Source organism: Capronia coronata (assembly GCF_000585585.1).
Source record: "Capronia coronata CBS 617.96 chromosome Unknown acBCG-supercont1.2, whole genome shotgun sequence".
Taxonomy (NCBI): Eukaryota; Fungi; Ascomycota; class Eurotiomycetes; order Chaetothyriales; family Herpotrichiellaceae; genus Capronia; species Capronia coronata.
Window position 1 is genome coordinate 2703088 of NW_006912894.1, and position 14781 is coordinate 2717868.

The following is a 14781-nucleotide window of genomic DNA, read 5'->3' on the forward strand; positions in this document are numbered from 1 at the left end:
ATCATCAATCAATCCTTCCGCCATTTAATTCCACCATCCCACTACATCCATCCGTCGGACCTTACCCTTGTCCATCTTTTCTTGCCCGACGAAGCTGCCGGTAGCCTTTTTGCTTAATTGGCTCGGATGCTTCAGGTACCTTGAGATATGGAGTACAGAGTTACTCGTAACCAAACTAACCGGGGCTGTTGTCTTTCCCGTTGCTATTTTCCTCCTCCTTCATCCCTGTTTAAGTTGTTCTCATCAATCTGGTATAAGTCTGTACCCTATAAACCGGGGTTTGGTTCTTCCCTTCGGCGTCCGGTACTGCAACGCGTCAGCACCTACTATCTTTCGGTTTCTTGTACAACCATTCTCTCGCTTGGCTCTTGTTTTGCCTTCTCTTGCTATTCTGTTCGGTTCGTTCCTTCTTCCTTACCGGCTGTTGCCCTGTGTCTTTACTATCCCACTGTGACCGCACTGTCACTGTCGTGGCGGTAGAAAATCCACTCCAGACCTCCGATTCCTGCCCAGTCTTTTCAAAACACCTTCCTCCTAAGCTATACCTAAACACTCAAGATGTCTTTGACCCTGCTCAACACCGTCCTCCTTTCCTCCCTGCTTGCTACCACCTACGCCTCCGTCCCCGTCGAATACCCGGCTGTGCCGTCCGACTTGGACACGGAGCGATGGATACCATACACCACCCTCGAGCCGATCAGGTCCGTCTCCACGCCCACGGCGACGCCCTCGTCCGCGGAAGCTGAGCTGCGCATCCTACCCTTCCTTGACGCCAACATGATCCCCGACCTCAAGCGCCAGGTCACCGGCCAGGGCGCCGCCGCTGCAGCCACTGCGATCCAACAGGTCTCGCCCGTCACAACGTACTACGCTGGATCCATGATCTCAGGCTCCCAGGTCCAAGTCCCTGTCGTCTACACGCAGACGTTCCCTACAGCTTATGAGCAGTGGCCCAGTCCGACCGCCGGTGAAATCGGCCTGGGGACGATTCAGGGGACCGTGGGAGTCGTCAAGACCAAGCGAAGTCTTCCCACCCAGGTGCCGTTAGGCCAGGCCGTTGAGAATCTGCACGAGGAAGAGAAGGAGCAGGAAGAGGACCTCGTTCATCCATTGCTGAGTAAACTCAAAAAGGCCGGCAAGGAGATCCACGACGAGATTGTGGCCCTGCTGAACAAGCAGAAGAAAAAGCCTATCGCCGTCGAGCACGAACAGCTGGAAAAGGAGGTGAAAATGCACTCTTCTGCTCCAGTCATTTCTGAAGAAGCAGAACAAAACGATGTCGTGCCTTTGGAGAAGGAGCAGAAGAAACCCAGCACACAGTCAGCCACCGCGGCCAATGATGCTCGCATCCTCGAAGCCGGTACTCTTGCCGTCCTTGCCGTTGGTGTTGCGACCCTGTGCATGAGCTATTTGTGATCCCGCGGACTACCTGAGTCAGATCGAGTCTCTGCACAACAGCACATTGCTCAACAGCAGATTTCTCGGCTGCCGCGCGTCGTCGGGTGGACGGGATGTGATCGATCCCCAACCGTACTTCCACGCACAATGCTAGTGCCGCGGAGCCGCCAGAATCAAGGTGCTTGTCCGACAGCGCCAGGTCACAACGCAGCCCAAAAATCGGACACGCTTCAGGTGTGATAGGCGGGAGACTCCGGCTCACTATGTAACAGTGAACAAGCTGGAGCAGGAAACTCTTCACTGGTCTTCTGGCATGTCGAGTGCCTAGGAGGAAAGGCAGTTTCATGTGCAAAGCGAACGCTGGATTCTGGGGAAATGGATACCTGGGTATCCCGCTCCACGCACTGCATACAAGGTCGTTCTGAACCCCATCAAAAGCATCGAGGGATCTTCATACTCCGTGACTAGTGCAGCCGGACGCCGTGCTACTTTTGGCGCCTGAACAAGTCAGAAGAGACTGGAACTCCCACCAGCACCAAACCCAGCACAAGGATACATCAAATGCAAATGCGACACAAGCTATCTCCTGGCCCTAGTTGGTTCTGCTCCAGCGGTATCCTCTTTCAATGCTTAAGGTCAAGCTCTTGAGCCAGTTTCGACATATCTTCAGCCTCAATCATAAAGAGTACAGCCCCCACGACTGCGATACAATGATAACAACGCATTCATACACTGATCGACTTGGGTTGGTCGATGTCAGACAAGAGCGAACCATGAGGCTCCCACACCAGAAACCGTGGAGATCGCGCACAAGCAGTTAATAGATCTGCTATACCACACCGTCCATGTTTGCAAGGAATTGATGTTTCTTTCTGGTCCATGAAATATGGTATATGGTCCAATGCTTATTGTCCTCAGTGGGACACCTCAGTCAATGTGAATCGATCGATCGATCGATCTTGGGGGTGTGACAATGATCCAATCTAGCATTCGGCGTTTCTGTTTCTGGATTCCAGAGTCTGAAGTCCCGATACTGTCTACGGACCCCTGTGGGATGATCCCTTTATAGAGGATAATATGGTAGACACGAACTGCTTGAAACAGAGATTGGGGAGTCATCCCTGTCGAGGCTTACCTTAATCTATTCTCTATCTTTTCGTCTGCTACCTGTACGGAAGAGTGGCAGAAAACTCGGCATGGAAGACGCAGCAGCGTATATAGCTTGGGTATCGTAAGCCATGTCTCAAGTCCCATTTTCTGGCGTCCGACGACTGTGCAGTGCATACGTTAAGGACTCTATGGAACGAAGATACATGTCATTTCCTGAACAACCCGTTACTAGTTCTGATGCTACCGCTGTATAAGAGGGAGTTCTCTCTGGCTAGCTGGCTTGAGAATATCTTTGCATGTCAAATGCATACCCAGCGTGAGATACCGGCAGAAGATATGTAAGACAAATAAGGTCGTAGACAGTATAGTATTAGTATATGAGTGAGTGTGAGTACATGTATGTATATTGTGCAGCGAAGGCTCCATCTATACTGCTTATTAGTGATATGGAAATGATATATTTAATTGCCCTGAATCAGGAAATATGTTTTTACATTATTTCCAACATACATCAACGTCGGCTCCAGAACACTTGTCTCCACCACCCACCACCCACCATTGATTCTATTTCCCCTCTACAAAGAGTGCAAGGGGGTACACTACTACTCAAATCCATGGAGACTAAAACTATGGTCGAAGCTGAAAAGACGGGGGCAGGCTTGATCCAAGAAATGTCTGTTGCAATGTGGGTTGATCACGTTGACTTGATTGACAAGTACTAGTATCAGCTTGATTGATTGATCGATTGATTGATTCCTAGAGTATCAGCTACGATGGCTCCCAGAAACATACTGCCTCTTCATACCTATCTGTTTGTAGAATCTTCAGCTAGGTAGGGAAGCTTTCTTATGTACGGTGCTTCCAGAAACCAAGGGAGTTGAGGCGAGCCACGCAGATTGAATCGGTCATGGTGAGGGTCTCCATGCTTCAGTCATCGAACTTGCCTGCCCATTCATTCATCCATGTGTTGTGTTGCTTTGATTGATCGCTTGCATTCAATTCAACTGAACCTCGCTCTAGGTACATACACGGAGCTCCGGAAAGACTGGCTATGAGTCAATGACAATGACAATGGCACAGGCAGAGACTCTTCTTTCAAGCGCCGAGATAGGTCTGGGTTGATCAAGGTCACAAGCCTCTTTTGATCGTCGCCCTCCTAGACCTGAGGGAATTCGATAGCTGACCAACTCTCCATCAAATTCATCTCAATCATACAGTTTGGCCCAGTCTGGAATCAAGACCAGTTTCTTCCTGACGTGGCCCAAAGCATACGCCGTGCCGGGGACTTTGCCCTTGTTGGTTGCACCCGCTTCGTCTGCGTCTCCGTTTTCTTGGCCCTGTCCTTCCGCCTTGACTCCCGGACTGACCATGACCACGTCCTGCAGAAAGTCCACTTCGGAGCCATACTGCACTTCGATATCCGTGCCGCCCCAGTCGAGAGAGACTTTGCCGGACTTGTGGAGGCGCAATTTCCCCACCAGTCCAGACGGGAGGCGGGTGGGTTCAGACGCCGTCAACATGCCGTCCATCAGGAGATGGGGTAGCGAAGGATCGGCAACTGCGTCGGTCTCCGGGTCCTTTTTCACAGCGGAGGGAATCGAAACAGTTATTCCTGAAGGCGGGACTGTCGTGTCGGCATTCGGCTCTGCCTTGACGGCCGGTTCGTGATTCATCGACTCTTCGTCTAGCAAGAACGGCGTCAGAGGCGGTAATTGGAAAAGAAACAATTTGCCGTCTTCGATACCAGAATCCTCCTCCGACTCATCGGCATCCTGGCTCGTCGGGTCCGGCTTGCCGGCTTGATGGCCCGTAAACAGATTTCGGAGCTTGTGTGTATCGTCTGAGACCCGTAGCCGTTCGGCTCGCTCTTCGATCGTCTCCGCGGCCAGCTTGAGATCTCGGGCTCGGCCGCTGAGGCTGCGCGGCTTTTTGAGATTCCGTTTCCGCATCTCAGGACTGGATGGCTGCTCTTTGACAAAGACCGGGTCGTCCACGCCCACGTCCACATCCACATCCATCGCATCGCCGTCTTCAGGCAGCTCATGAGCATCCACAGATTCTTCATTCTTCTTGAGCGTTCCCCGCTTCTTACCCGAGACGGTATTTGCATTTTCCTCTTCATCTTCTCTCCGCATCCGAGGCGCGCGCACAGGTCGGAGAGCCAGTGAAGCCTTGAACGTACGCGGTGTTGCTCTTTGTTTCCCCTTGCTAGAAACAGGTCCTTGGTCTTCTTCTTCTTCTTCCTCGCTGGAGATCCAGATCCTCTCGATATCCCGCTTCGGCTCGTCGGGGTCGTCGTCCGAGGGAATCTCATATGTGTCTCCTGCTTTTCGGGATCCTGCGGCCGCTCCTCTTCCACCACCACCGCCACCACCAGAAGATCCAGCAAGTTCGCCGCCTCCGGATTCGTCAAATTTGAGTGCGGCCTGTCCGTCCAGCACTTCACTGTGTCCTTCGGCGAGCATGCCTCTGGGTCGGCCGCCCGGTTTCAACCCGCTACCAGCACCGAACACGCCACCGCCGACTCCCATGGGTCCATCTCTGGCACGATCATCTCTCGGCCCGGCAGCAGACGCACCCCCTCTGCCTCCACGAGCACCAGCACCCCCTCTTCCGCCCCGTGCACCTCCCCTCGTGCGCTCGTTTTTGGCTTCCTCCGCGAGCCGCGCCTTTTGGCGTTCGGCTTCTTCTTTCGCAAATTGTTCTCGCTCCGCTTTGGTTTTGCGCACCACCCCTGCGCGGGGCTTGGGTTTGGGGCCGGTGGTGGATGGCTTCGCGCCCGCGGGCTTTGGTGTCGCGGCCGGTGCGTCCGGCATGGTGTGACGAGGCAGCTGACTGGACGTCGAGATGGATTAGGATGAGTAAGGATGAGTTCAGTGTTATGACAGTCTCAGGGACATCGTCAAGGTGTGTTGCGACAGTCAAGGCTGGACTTAGCCGTCGTGGTGCAGAGATGGCTTAAACGTGGATGGCTATGGATTGATTCACAACTCGGGACTGTAACGAAGAACGACTGCACATCCCGACTGACAGGTCAAGTGGGTTCAGGACAAGGAAACTTCTGAAGATCTTGACGGTCTGCTGATGCGGAGGGTGGATGGGTGGTGAGTGCAAAGGCGGTTGCAGGCCAGCAACTTGAGCATCAATATTTCTTCGAAACAATTCATTGTCATTTTTTGGAGAACTGAATAGTTCCCCGCTTTCTTCTCATTCACGTGATCCTTGCTGACAGGCGAGCACTGCAGGCCCACTGCCCAATAATAATGACAGGGTCAAAGACATTTCATTTCCTGATATGTACATATGTATGTACTCTGCCGTAGTACTACCTACGTAGGACGGTTGTACTGCCGACCACAGCGTTAGGTATGGTAGTCAGATATCAATCGACTTTATTTCGTACCCTCATGACCGTTATCGAATCCAGGAAGTAGTCCCCTGTGTTGCGCGTCCATCACGAGATTCGCCCCTTTGCGCCCCAAATAGAACGAACACAAGAGACAACAGACAAGTAACCACATTGGTGTCACTTCCCGTAGCAAATCCCCCACCACCAGACCACCAGCCCTCCAGCCATCCAGCCCTCCAGCCATCCAGCCCTCCAGCCCTCCTTTACAACATGGTCTTCTTGCAAAAGACAAAAGGCGAAATTCAGAGGAAACCATAATGATCGCAATCGTGATGAGATAACATCATTGAACGGTCTTGCGACCCAAGATTCAATCTCGTTCTTCCGGTGTGTCCATTCTAATACCTGTCCAGCTGTCCTTCTCCCGCCATAGTTACTGTCAAGAGACTTTTGTACCCGCGCCTAGACAATCAATTAGCAGGCCTCCATCCTTCATCTCTTTCTCTTCTTGTTCTTGTCTGGGCTGCCATGACCCGTGATACCCTCGGCCAGCAGAGTCGTCGAAGTACTGTTGGAATCATCCTCTGCATGGTCGCCGGCTTTCTTGACCGCAACTCCCATGTGCCGGCCGTATCGCCCCTTTCGAGAACTACCCTCATCCTCACTGATGCAGCCATCGGCGCCAATGCCGGCGTCCCTGCATCTTCCACAAGGTCGCTGGCGATCACAACCCTTTTTGCTCTTTCGGCAACGCTGACATCTAGGCTTGGATGAAAGGTCTTCCTCATCAGCACCGAGCGGATGTTGGAAGTTCAGACTTGAACCCGATGATTTTCTGGCTTGCCCACTTGAGGCAGGTGCAGATGGGGCTTTCATCAGACCTGGCTCTACCGCCGGCTTGGCTGGCTTGGGGAGAGTGCTGGAGCGGACTTTGGCCGACTTGTTATTCTTCAGCGAAGCTGGCTTGGAGAGATAGCCATTAGTAGGCCCATCATGCATCTTAGTCTTGATCTTCTTCGTCTTGGGTGGTCCATCATATTCATCGTGGTTACGAATGACGCTCTCCTGGTCATATTCGTCATCCACGTCCCCCTCCTCAAGGTATTTACGGTGCTTCGGGAGGCCGCCCTCTGCATCACTATATTCGTCACTGTCACTGGTCGCTCCCGTTGAGGATGCCGCATCTGCCGCGCCGCTGAAAGTTTCGTCGATGGTCGAATTCGATGTACGGCCATGCGAGTAGTTGGATGCGTCACCCAGTGCAATCAGCGTGCGCGCGACGTCTTCGTCTGAAATGCAGCTTGCAACGGTGGGATCCGGCGTGGGAAGTACACCATTTGCAGGGTATCCTTGCCTTCCACTGTAACCCTGCTGAATGCTCGACCTGTCTCGCAGACGACGATGATGCTGAGGCACAGGGGTGGCCATATCAACACCAGCACCTTGATCGCCAGGAGCGTCCATGTTATAGATTTGGCCATGGCTCAGTGGTGAAAGGACTGGATGTTGTTGTAGACCATAAAGCTTTTGCGCAGGAGGGTGGAATGGGGAGGGCATCTCTTGTGGTAGTGATCGTCTTTGAGGGGATATGGAGGACTGAGATGCAGTGACAGGGACTTGTGGCGGCACGAAGAGCGGAAGAGTCTTGTAATAATCAGCATACACCTAGACAATGGGCTGGCGGGGGATACTCACCGAGCTGTCGAAGATGGGTTGACCACGACGGCCATCCTGCAAGACGTTGGCAGTACTGATGTCCGAGCTTGCAAACTGCTCGCTTCTGGCTCTTTTGGAACCCGACACAGAACTGCGCCCGGCCTCACTATCGCTGTAGACGTTGTCTTCATGATAGCTTCCATTGGCGCTAGACCCGCGACTGAGGGACACATTGGGAGGTCCTTTTTGTTGCGACGCACTTCTGCGCCCCCGTCCTTGGGTGGGAGAAGTACTGCGCTTCCTCGCCAACCGAGACGAAGGTCTGGAAGGAGAGTGCGACTGCTCCCTGAGATGAGGCGGTAACATCTGGAACGGTTCTCCCAGACTGGGACGACGTTTTGGTTCAAGGCCAGTGTCAATGGCATGTGCTGCGTGTGGAAAGGCAGTCAAGGGTGGCTGTGAAGAGGGCACTATTCGCACATAGACAGTCGATTCAGAAACAAGGTTGTCATATGACGGAATGAGTGTGTTCCCCCAAGAATCTTCGAAGCTCACGCCGTTCCCATCGTATATCCCATAGAAGTTTTTCACAGTGGTTATGATGGACTCTGTGCTGTCGTGGGTGTTCAGAACCACTCTGAGAGGGATCCGGGCTCTTGTTTTTGAGCCCTCGTCCAGGAGAAGCTCGAACGAGATGGATTTTGCAGGAGGCATTTTTGGAGCTTTGCTTTCCTCCTTCGACAGCAGGCTGGAGACCTGCATGACTTTGGGCACTTGTGGGGTTATGTCACGATCTTTTCTTCCCGTGCGCAGTCTTGCAGTGTCACAAAAGGGTGGGCGTCGACCGATTGAGAAAAGGTGCACAAAACTCGGCTTGATCTCGAGAATCAATGTCGTCTGGATTGTAAAGTTAGCTGCTGTAGCATCCAACAGAGCGCGGACGATGGGGGGTCGAAGGAGGCAGTTCGTGGTGCCGGCACCAAAGGGCGTGAGGTGGTGGCCAGGCACGGCAGATATACCTGGTCAGTCGGGTGGCAGCCATACAACTTACAACTGAAAAAAGGCTTCAGACGTAGGCGCTGAGCCTGGCGAAGGGTTCCAGAGAGGGATGGAAGTTGGCAGAGACTGCGCAAAGAGGATGGTGATTGTGATCCGGCTCTACCGCCCAGACATGGTCAGAGGATAAGAGTCCCAGTCTGCGACGATGTCTTTTGGCAGGTTTGAGGAGTCCGGGTCACTGAGCAGACCCGTTTGAAGCGTAGATAGATGCTTAGACGTTCCAACTACGAGTCAAAGGGTAAAAAGAAGTGGTGAATAACCCGAAGATGGAAGAGAAGAGGTGGTGAGGAAGCAAGGTGCGCACCTGAAGGTGAGCGAGCGATCAGGTTGGCGTGGGCGCAGTGCAGTGGGTCATTCAAGTTTCACCCCAGTACGTACGTGCAGAACTCGTACTGTACCACAAGAACGTGCCTTTGACGGGTGTAGAAGCTCCAATTAGTCCGAGAAGCACTTGAACGATAGACAAGTACTACTAACGAAAGGATTAGTCTAGCAGAACTATGGTGGAAGAAAGAGCCTTGTAGCTGGTGGTCTACAGAAGTTGAAGTTAAAGTTGAAGTTGCATGGTCTGGCGCTGGTGCTATCTATCTTTCTCACTCAAGCGAGGACCAAACGTCTTACGACTAGGTACATAACATAGCGATCGCACTGGCAAGCGCTATCTTGTGACGGGACGGTCACCCAGCTACGACCAATGGCACCCAAGCGATGTCCTCTGGCTGGTCGCTTGGAGATCGCAGCAGCCTCAGCTGGCATCCCTTGGGCGGGCCCCGAGTCAGGGAAACCAGAGGCAAAAAGTATGAGGCAGTCAACGGGCGTTGGGCGGTGCTTTGAGAGGCGCTTTGGGACACAAGGTCGGGAAAGTGAGGGCACCAAAGCGAGCCAGACCAGGCGATGCGGTCTGCTAAAAGACAATAGACAATCCAACCGCAAAACCCCTCACCTGCTGTTCGAGAAATGCGGCCGGTGTGCAGCGAGTCTGCGACGTCTGTATGGTGAAGACTGACCCGGGTCGCAAAGCGTCAGCGTATGACCCGTCGCGGGTGGAGTTTTTTGGCTGCTGATTTGGGTGCCGTCAAGGCCGTTCAGAGGCCATGGTCAAGACACGCAAACCATTGAAGCCAATGCCATCCAACCATTCCACCCAATCCCCGGCACGTCGGACGTGGGCTGGCGCACTGGCTGCCACAGACCGCACACTTTAACCCTTCACGCCAGTCCTCCTCAGGCCAGGCGGTCAAATGTTCAAGCCATCGACTCCTTGTTAGCAGACCAGCTCTTGCTCAGGCAGATAACTTATTCGAGCGGGCGTAGCGACAAACGTCGTGGTCGAGTCGTGTTGGTTCCTCGATATCCCGCACCGAGAGAGAAAAGAGGGCGCTGATGCGAGCGGATACCGACGGTTGAGCCCTGATGAACCACTGGCAGCGCCCCAACCTGCCTGCCACACACCTCCGTCCACCGATCGACGAAAGCACTTGGTGGGATGGTCGCGAGCTCGAACCGGCGCAATTTCGCTCCTCTGATAACTCTCGGTGCACGTGCAATGAGTGCTCGCTGAATCTTTGATACGAGTTGGAAGCGACGAGCGGGATCTTGTTGCTATTCCTAGACCAATCAATCATGTCACTGTCGCCAGATGCAGCTGCGAGATTGATGAACAACGTCAAGCTTGTGCTATTGACCGTCCAACCTGCGACTCCCCCCACATTCCATATCTATGAGCGATCGACGGAGTCTTCAAATAACATACATGGACATGGATCAGATTTGGATAAAAGTATTCGAATCAACGGGCCAGTTCCGGGCTGGCCGGAGTATCTAGTCTGTAGCAAACTGCTGCAGCCAGCGGCTCGGAGTTGTGTAACAAGCACAATGCGGCACCGTGGCACCGTCAGGGAGGTGACGAACCGTTCCACACCTACAACCAACAATTGTAGAACTAAGGCCCCTAGGTACGTATATGAATTATTCATGTTTGTGCTTGGAAATACGGTCTTCATTATGGTGGCATCTTGCGCCAGCTTCTTTTCCGTCCTCTGATTATCCCGCTTCTCCAAGTCTGAGATTATCGCTCTCCTTAATGATCAGTGCGCAAAGTTAGAGCTGAGTGAGCCTGGACAACCTATGATCGGGCGCTCGTTTGCTGCATCTCGAAGGGCAGATTTCCACATGGGCAGAGCCTTCTTACAGCCATAGCCAAATGACATAACACGGCTTGTTCCTTTTGAACTAGGTATGAGATGATAGAACGCTTAGCTGAAGAGCTGTTGGATTATTGGATATCTGAGACATCGTGGAGGTTGAGTAATAAGCGCCCGTTGCCTCCGATTATCCTAAAGGACCCTGAAAATACGATCAATCTTTTTTCCGGGGCCGAACAAGATTTGTTGTTCGAGATACGAAGCCGCACGCATCAGAATCAGGCTCCGCATCGTCCTTTCGCTTCAAGGCAAGGGGCCAGGTTGTTCCTCGAGTCTGCTGGCATCCTTTATATAGAAAAATATGGCGAGCTGAACATGGAGGTAGAAAGCGGCCTGATCATGTGACCGCGTGTTGGGTCGCGACGCGCTGACGTCATAGAGATGGAATCGCTCTCACGGTGGTCAATTGGGACATCAAGATGCAGCAAATCGCACATCTGAACAATACATATCATCCATCATGATTGAAAAATTCTGGCAAAGTACAAGCAACTCTGGATGTAGAGGCCCTAGGAAATGCAATGAATGGATGGTTTGGTTGAACGTGTTTTTTTGAAGCAGATGTTGATACAGCCGGAACAAGCTAGAAGCTCTTGGCAGCCAAGCTAGTGCAAGAGCGGCAAGAGCCGCCGCCAGTTTGCTTCGCAGTGGTTCATGCTGCAATTGACTTCCACCCATTGTTTACATTGCCCGTGTTTTGTTGCTATGGCCCACAATATGCCGTGCACTCATCAACTTCCTCAGGCATAGCTTCAGCATTGATACACAGCCTGTTCCCCGACCTTTCTACTCCTGCTCTCGTGTCCAGTCCGTTTCTCCCCTTCTCGACTAATGCTTTCGACTTCGCCGCGACTTGCACAACCCAGAGGCATCGCGCCTCGAGCAGCAGCCGCTTAAGACAGCTGCCCTCCAGCCAGAACCTCCAGTGCTTTCGCATCTGACTTACCGACCAAACATCGGTCAAGATGGATGTCAAAGTAAGTCGAGCCAAAAGGCTACGAGTCTCGAGTTCAGCGTCTCACACGCGACTTCAGGCGTGGTCACCCCTGCATTGCTTCCTAAGTCTCCTCTCTTGTATTGTCGTAACTAACGTTCGAATCTTCTATAGCCGCAGCGCCCCCTGCGCAGCATACGCGTGAAGAATGACGAGAATCTTCCTCCTGACGGCCATGCCACCAAGACGATCCACCACCGAAACAAATCGTCTCCTGCGCTCACAAGTCTGTCTGGGGATCAAGGGCTAAAAGCCGCACCCAAACGAACCGCTTTTGGGGACGTTAGCAACATCGCGGCAGCCGCAAGACCCAGCAAAGATGATTCAATCCTTCACACAAAGGCGGGCCTGCAACCTACGGTCAGATCGGTCCAGCCGCTGTACGAGAGAAAGTCCATGGGACTCATGAGACCACAAAGACCCCGTTCAGTGTCGACTCTAAAGAACATCATCACAGGCACAAATGCCAATGTCAACTCAGAACACTCTCAGGTGTCCACGTCGGAGGTCATACATGTCCCATCGCAGGCTGTGGCCACGAAGAAGACATTGATCAAACGACATACAACGATCTTCAAAGACTCTCGGTTGGGTGCAGTCCAAGAGACAGACGCCTCACTCTCAAACACAACCGGTGCAACTCTACCAATCACGAAACACCCAGAGGCAAAGGAGAGTGAAGCTGTCTCGGTGAAGCTCAATGGCATCCCCCAGCCTTGTCTGCTCCCACCCCACTCACAAATCCTTGCCGAGCCGGTTAAAGAGATTGAAGAGCCTCAGACGGAACTCAGTTTGCCAGGGATTGATGAGGTCAGCTTAGGCACTGGCTTGTCTAGCGAGCTAGACAATGAGACAGTGCTGAAGGAGACTGTTGCTGCCATCTCAGAACCCTCTGGCTATCTTGTTACTGTACGACAACAACTAGGCGATGTAGCCTCTGACTTCCATGCGCCTCAGTCACATGCGGGCGTCACTGCAGTTGACAAACATGACGTTCATCAGATCCCTGTTGCAAAGCTTGCTAACCCGGTCGAAGCGGTACCTTCTCTGAATCCTCATCATACCTACATCCAACGACCGGTAGAACAGGAAGAATATTGGGATGAGGAAGATGACGAAAACTACGAAGAGGAAGACTACGTGACAGCCAGGTCATTTCGGTCTAGAGGCGAAAATACTACTGGCGCAGCCACGGCTGTCCTCTTCCCTCAAATGAACCAGCGCGCGAGGAAGGAGATCTCGGCTGCGAAACAGTTGGTCGAGGCCACTCGATCTCCGGAGGAAGTAGAAGATGAAAGCTACGACACTAGCATGGTTGCTGAATATGGAGACGACATTTTTGAGTACATGAAACAGCTCGAGCTGAAGATGCTTCCGAACCCGCATTACATGGAGAATCAACACGAAATCCAGTGGTCTATGCGCTCCGTATTGATGGATTGGCTTGTCCAAGTGCATCTCCGCTTCAACCTGCTCCCGGAGACATTGTTCCTCTGCGTCAATTACATCGATCGCTTTCTATCCTGCAAGATCGTGTCACTGGGCAAGTTGCAGCTGGTTGGGGCCACAGCCATCTTCATCGCGGCCAAGTATGAGGAAATCAACTGCCCTTCCGTGCAGGAGATTGTCTACATGGTCGATGGCGGTTACAGTATGGACGAGATCCTCAAAGCCGAACGCTTCATGCTCACGATGCTTCAATTCGAACTCGGCTGGCCTGGTCCGATGAGCTTTTTGCGCAGAATCAGCAAAGCCGATGATTACGACCTGGAAACGAGAACTTTGGCCAAGTACTTCCTTGAGGTGACCTTGATGGATGAGCGATTTATTGGCAGCCCTCCCAGCTTCACAGCTGCAGCTTCACACTGCCTTGCACGTACCATGCTACGCAAGGGAACATGGGTAAGTCACTCTCGACTCGAACAAGACCAAAATACTAACCCACTCTCAGAGTGCACACCATGTTTATTACTCCGGGTACACTTACTCGCAGCTCAAACCCCTGGTTCATCTTCTACTGGAGTGCTGTGACGATCCGCGCAAACACCACAGTGCCGTTTTTAACAAGTACTGCGACAAGCGTTACAAACGAGCATCGGCTTTCGTCGAGACGGAAATGCAAAGAGGCTTCCGACTGCCCGATCCAGCTGCAATGTTATCCTTACCTCAGCCAGCGATGGCTACCTACTACGACGGGGTCTCTTATTTCCGGGCCTAGCGAGTCAGTGACCTTCGAACATGTCCCTATGACAACAAATCCAACAGTCAGCACACATGGAGTGCTTGACTGTTGAAGCCCAATGGGTGAACGCTCACCACATTTTCGGCGCTGGGCTCTTCTCCGGCTGGAAGCTTGGGAGGTCGGATTTCCTTGCTGATGGCCACTATTCAGTCTTCTTTTTTTATGATTTCTCCATCCTTCTTTAAGGAACATTCACGAGAACGCACGAAGTCATGACCCATCGATTGGCATCATTTGCAGGAAGGTCGGGGGGTAATGGAGCTGAGAATTATCCCGTATTCTCACGAACCGGGGTGTTGGTTCTAATGGCGTACGCTCACAAGCTTCATGGTACCCTTGGAGACTATGGCCGTAGCTTGGGACAGAACTACCTCGGAGTGTGAGATACGGGGGCTTCAGCGCGCAAAGAAAGTCTTCTTCGGCGATCAAGCAACAAAATTGTGCTGTGAGAGATACTTGCAAATAATAGCGCTGGGAAGATGTCAGATTCCAATTCCCTCCCAAAAATGCTAATAATGTCTTGCAATTGCTCTCATCTTTCCAAACCGTGTATTGGTAGTAATCTTTTTGCCTTAATGCTAGAATACACGAGGCATAGGCCACGCACTACTGGGAGTAAGGCTGAGAAAAAGGGGGACACGAGGCTGAGGCGATGACGGATCACGTGACTATATGATCGGCAGGTTTGCCGAAGTCAGTTCCGTGTCTTCATGCAAAGCAATCAGGCTTTTCTACCTTCACTTCACAGGATCATTCACCGCTACTCCAG

At 52.5% G+C, this 14781-nt stretch overlaps 4 protein-coding genes across 4 annotated transcripts; 2 read left to right on the plus strand and 2 right to left on the minus strand.

Moving 5' to 3' along the window:
• Positions 1 to 558: 558 nt before the first annotated feature.
• Positions 559 to 1416, plus strand: A1O1_02642 (uncharacterized protein; the record flags this gene model as incomplete). Its single annotated transcript, XM_007723553.1, has 1 exon — positions 559 to 1416. One exon carries the CDS (start codon positions 559 to 561, stop codon positions 1414 to 1416), a length of 858 nt encoding a protein of 285 aa, XP_007721743.1.
• A 2297-nt stretch (positions 1417 to 3713) lies between these two features.
• A1O1_02643 (uncharacterized protein) lies at positions 3714 to 5324 on the minus strand (the record flags this gene model as incomplete). Its single annotated transcript, XM_007723554.1, has 1 exon — positions 3714 to 5324. One exon carries the CDS (start codon positions 5322 to 5324, stop codon positions 3714 to 3716), a length of 1611 nt encoding a protein of 536 aa, XP_007721744.1.
• Positions 5325 to 6349: 1025 nt separating this feature from the next.
• Positions 6350 to 8227, minus strand: A1O1_02644 (uncharacterized protein; the record flags this gene model as incomplete). Its single annotated transcript, XM_007723555.1, has 2 exons — positions 6350 to 7501; positions 7553 to 8227. The coding sequence occupies 2 exons, from the start codon at positions 8225 to 8227 to the stop codon at positions 6350 to 6352; spliced, it is 1827 nt and encodes a 608-aa protein (XP_007721745.1).
• Positions 8228 to 11741: 3514 nt separating this feature from the next.
• Positions 11742 to 13988, plus strand: A1O1_02645 (uncharacterized protein; the record flags this gene model as incomplete). The annotated part of the gene is made up of 3 exons (XM_007723556.1): positions 11742 to 11753; positions 11885 to 13672; positions 13722 to 13988. 3 exons carry the CDS (start codon positions 11742 to 11744, stop codon positions 13986 to 13988), a joined length of 2067 nt encoding a protein of 688 aa, XP_007721746.1.
• Between the last annotated feature and the right edge of the window lie 793 nt (positions 13989 to 14781).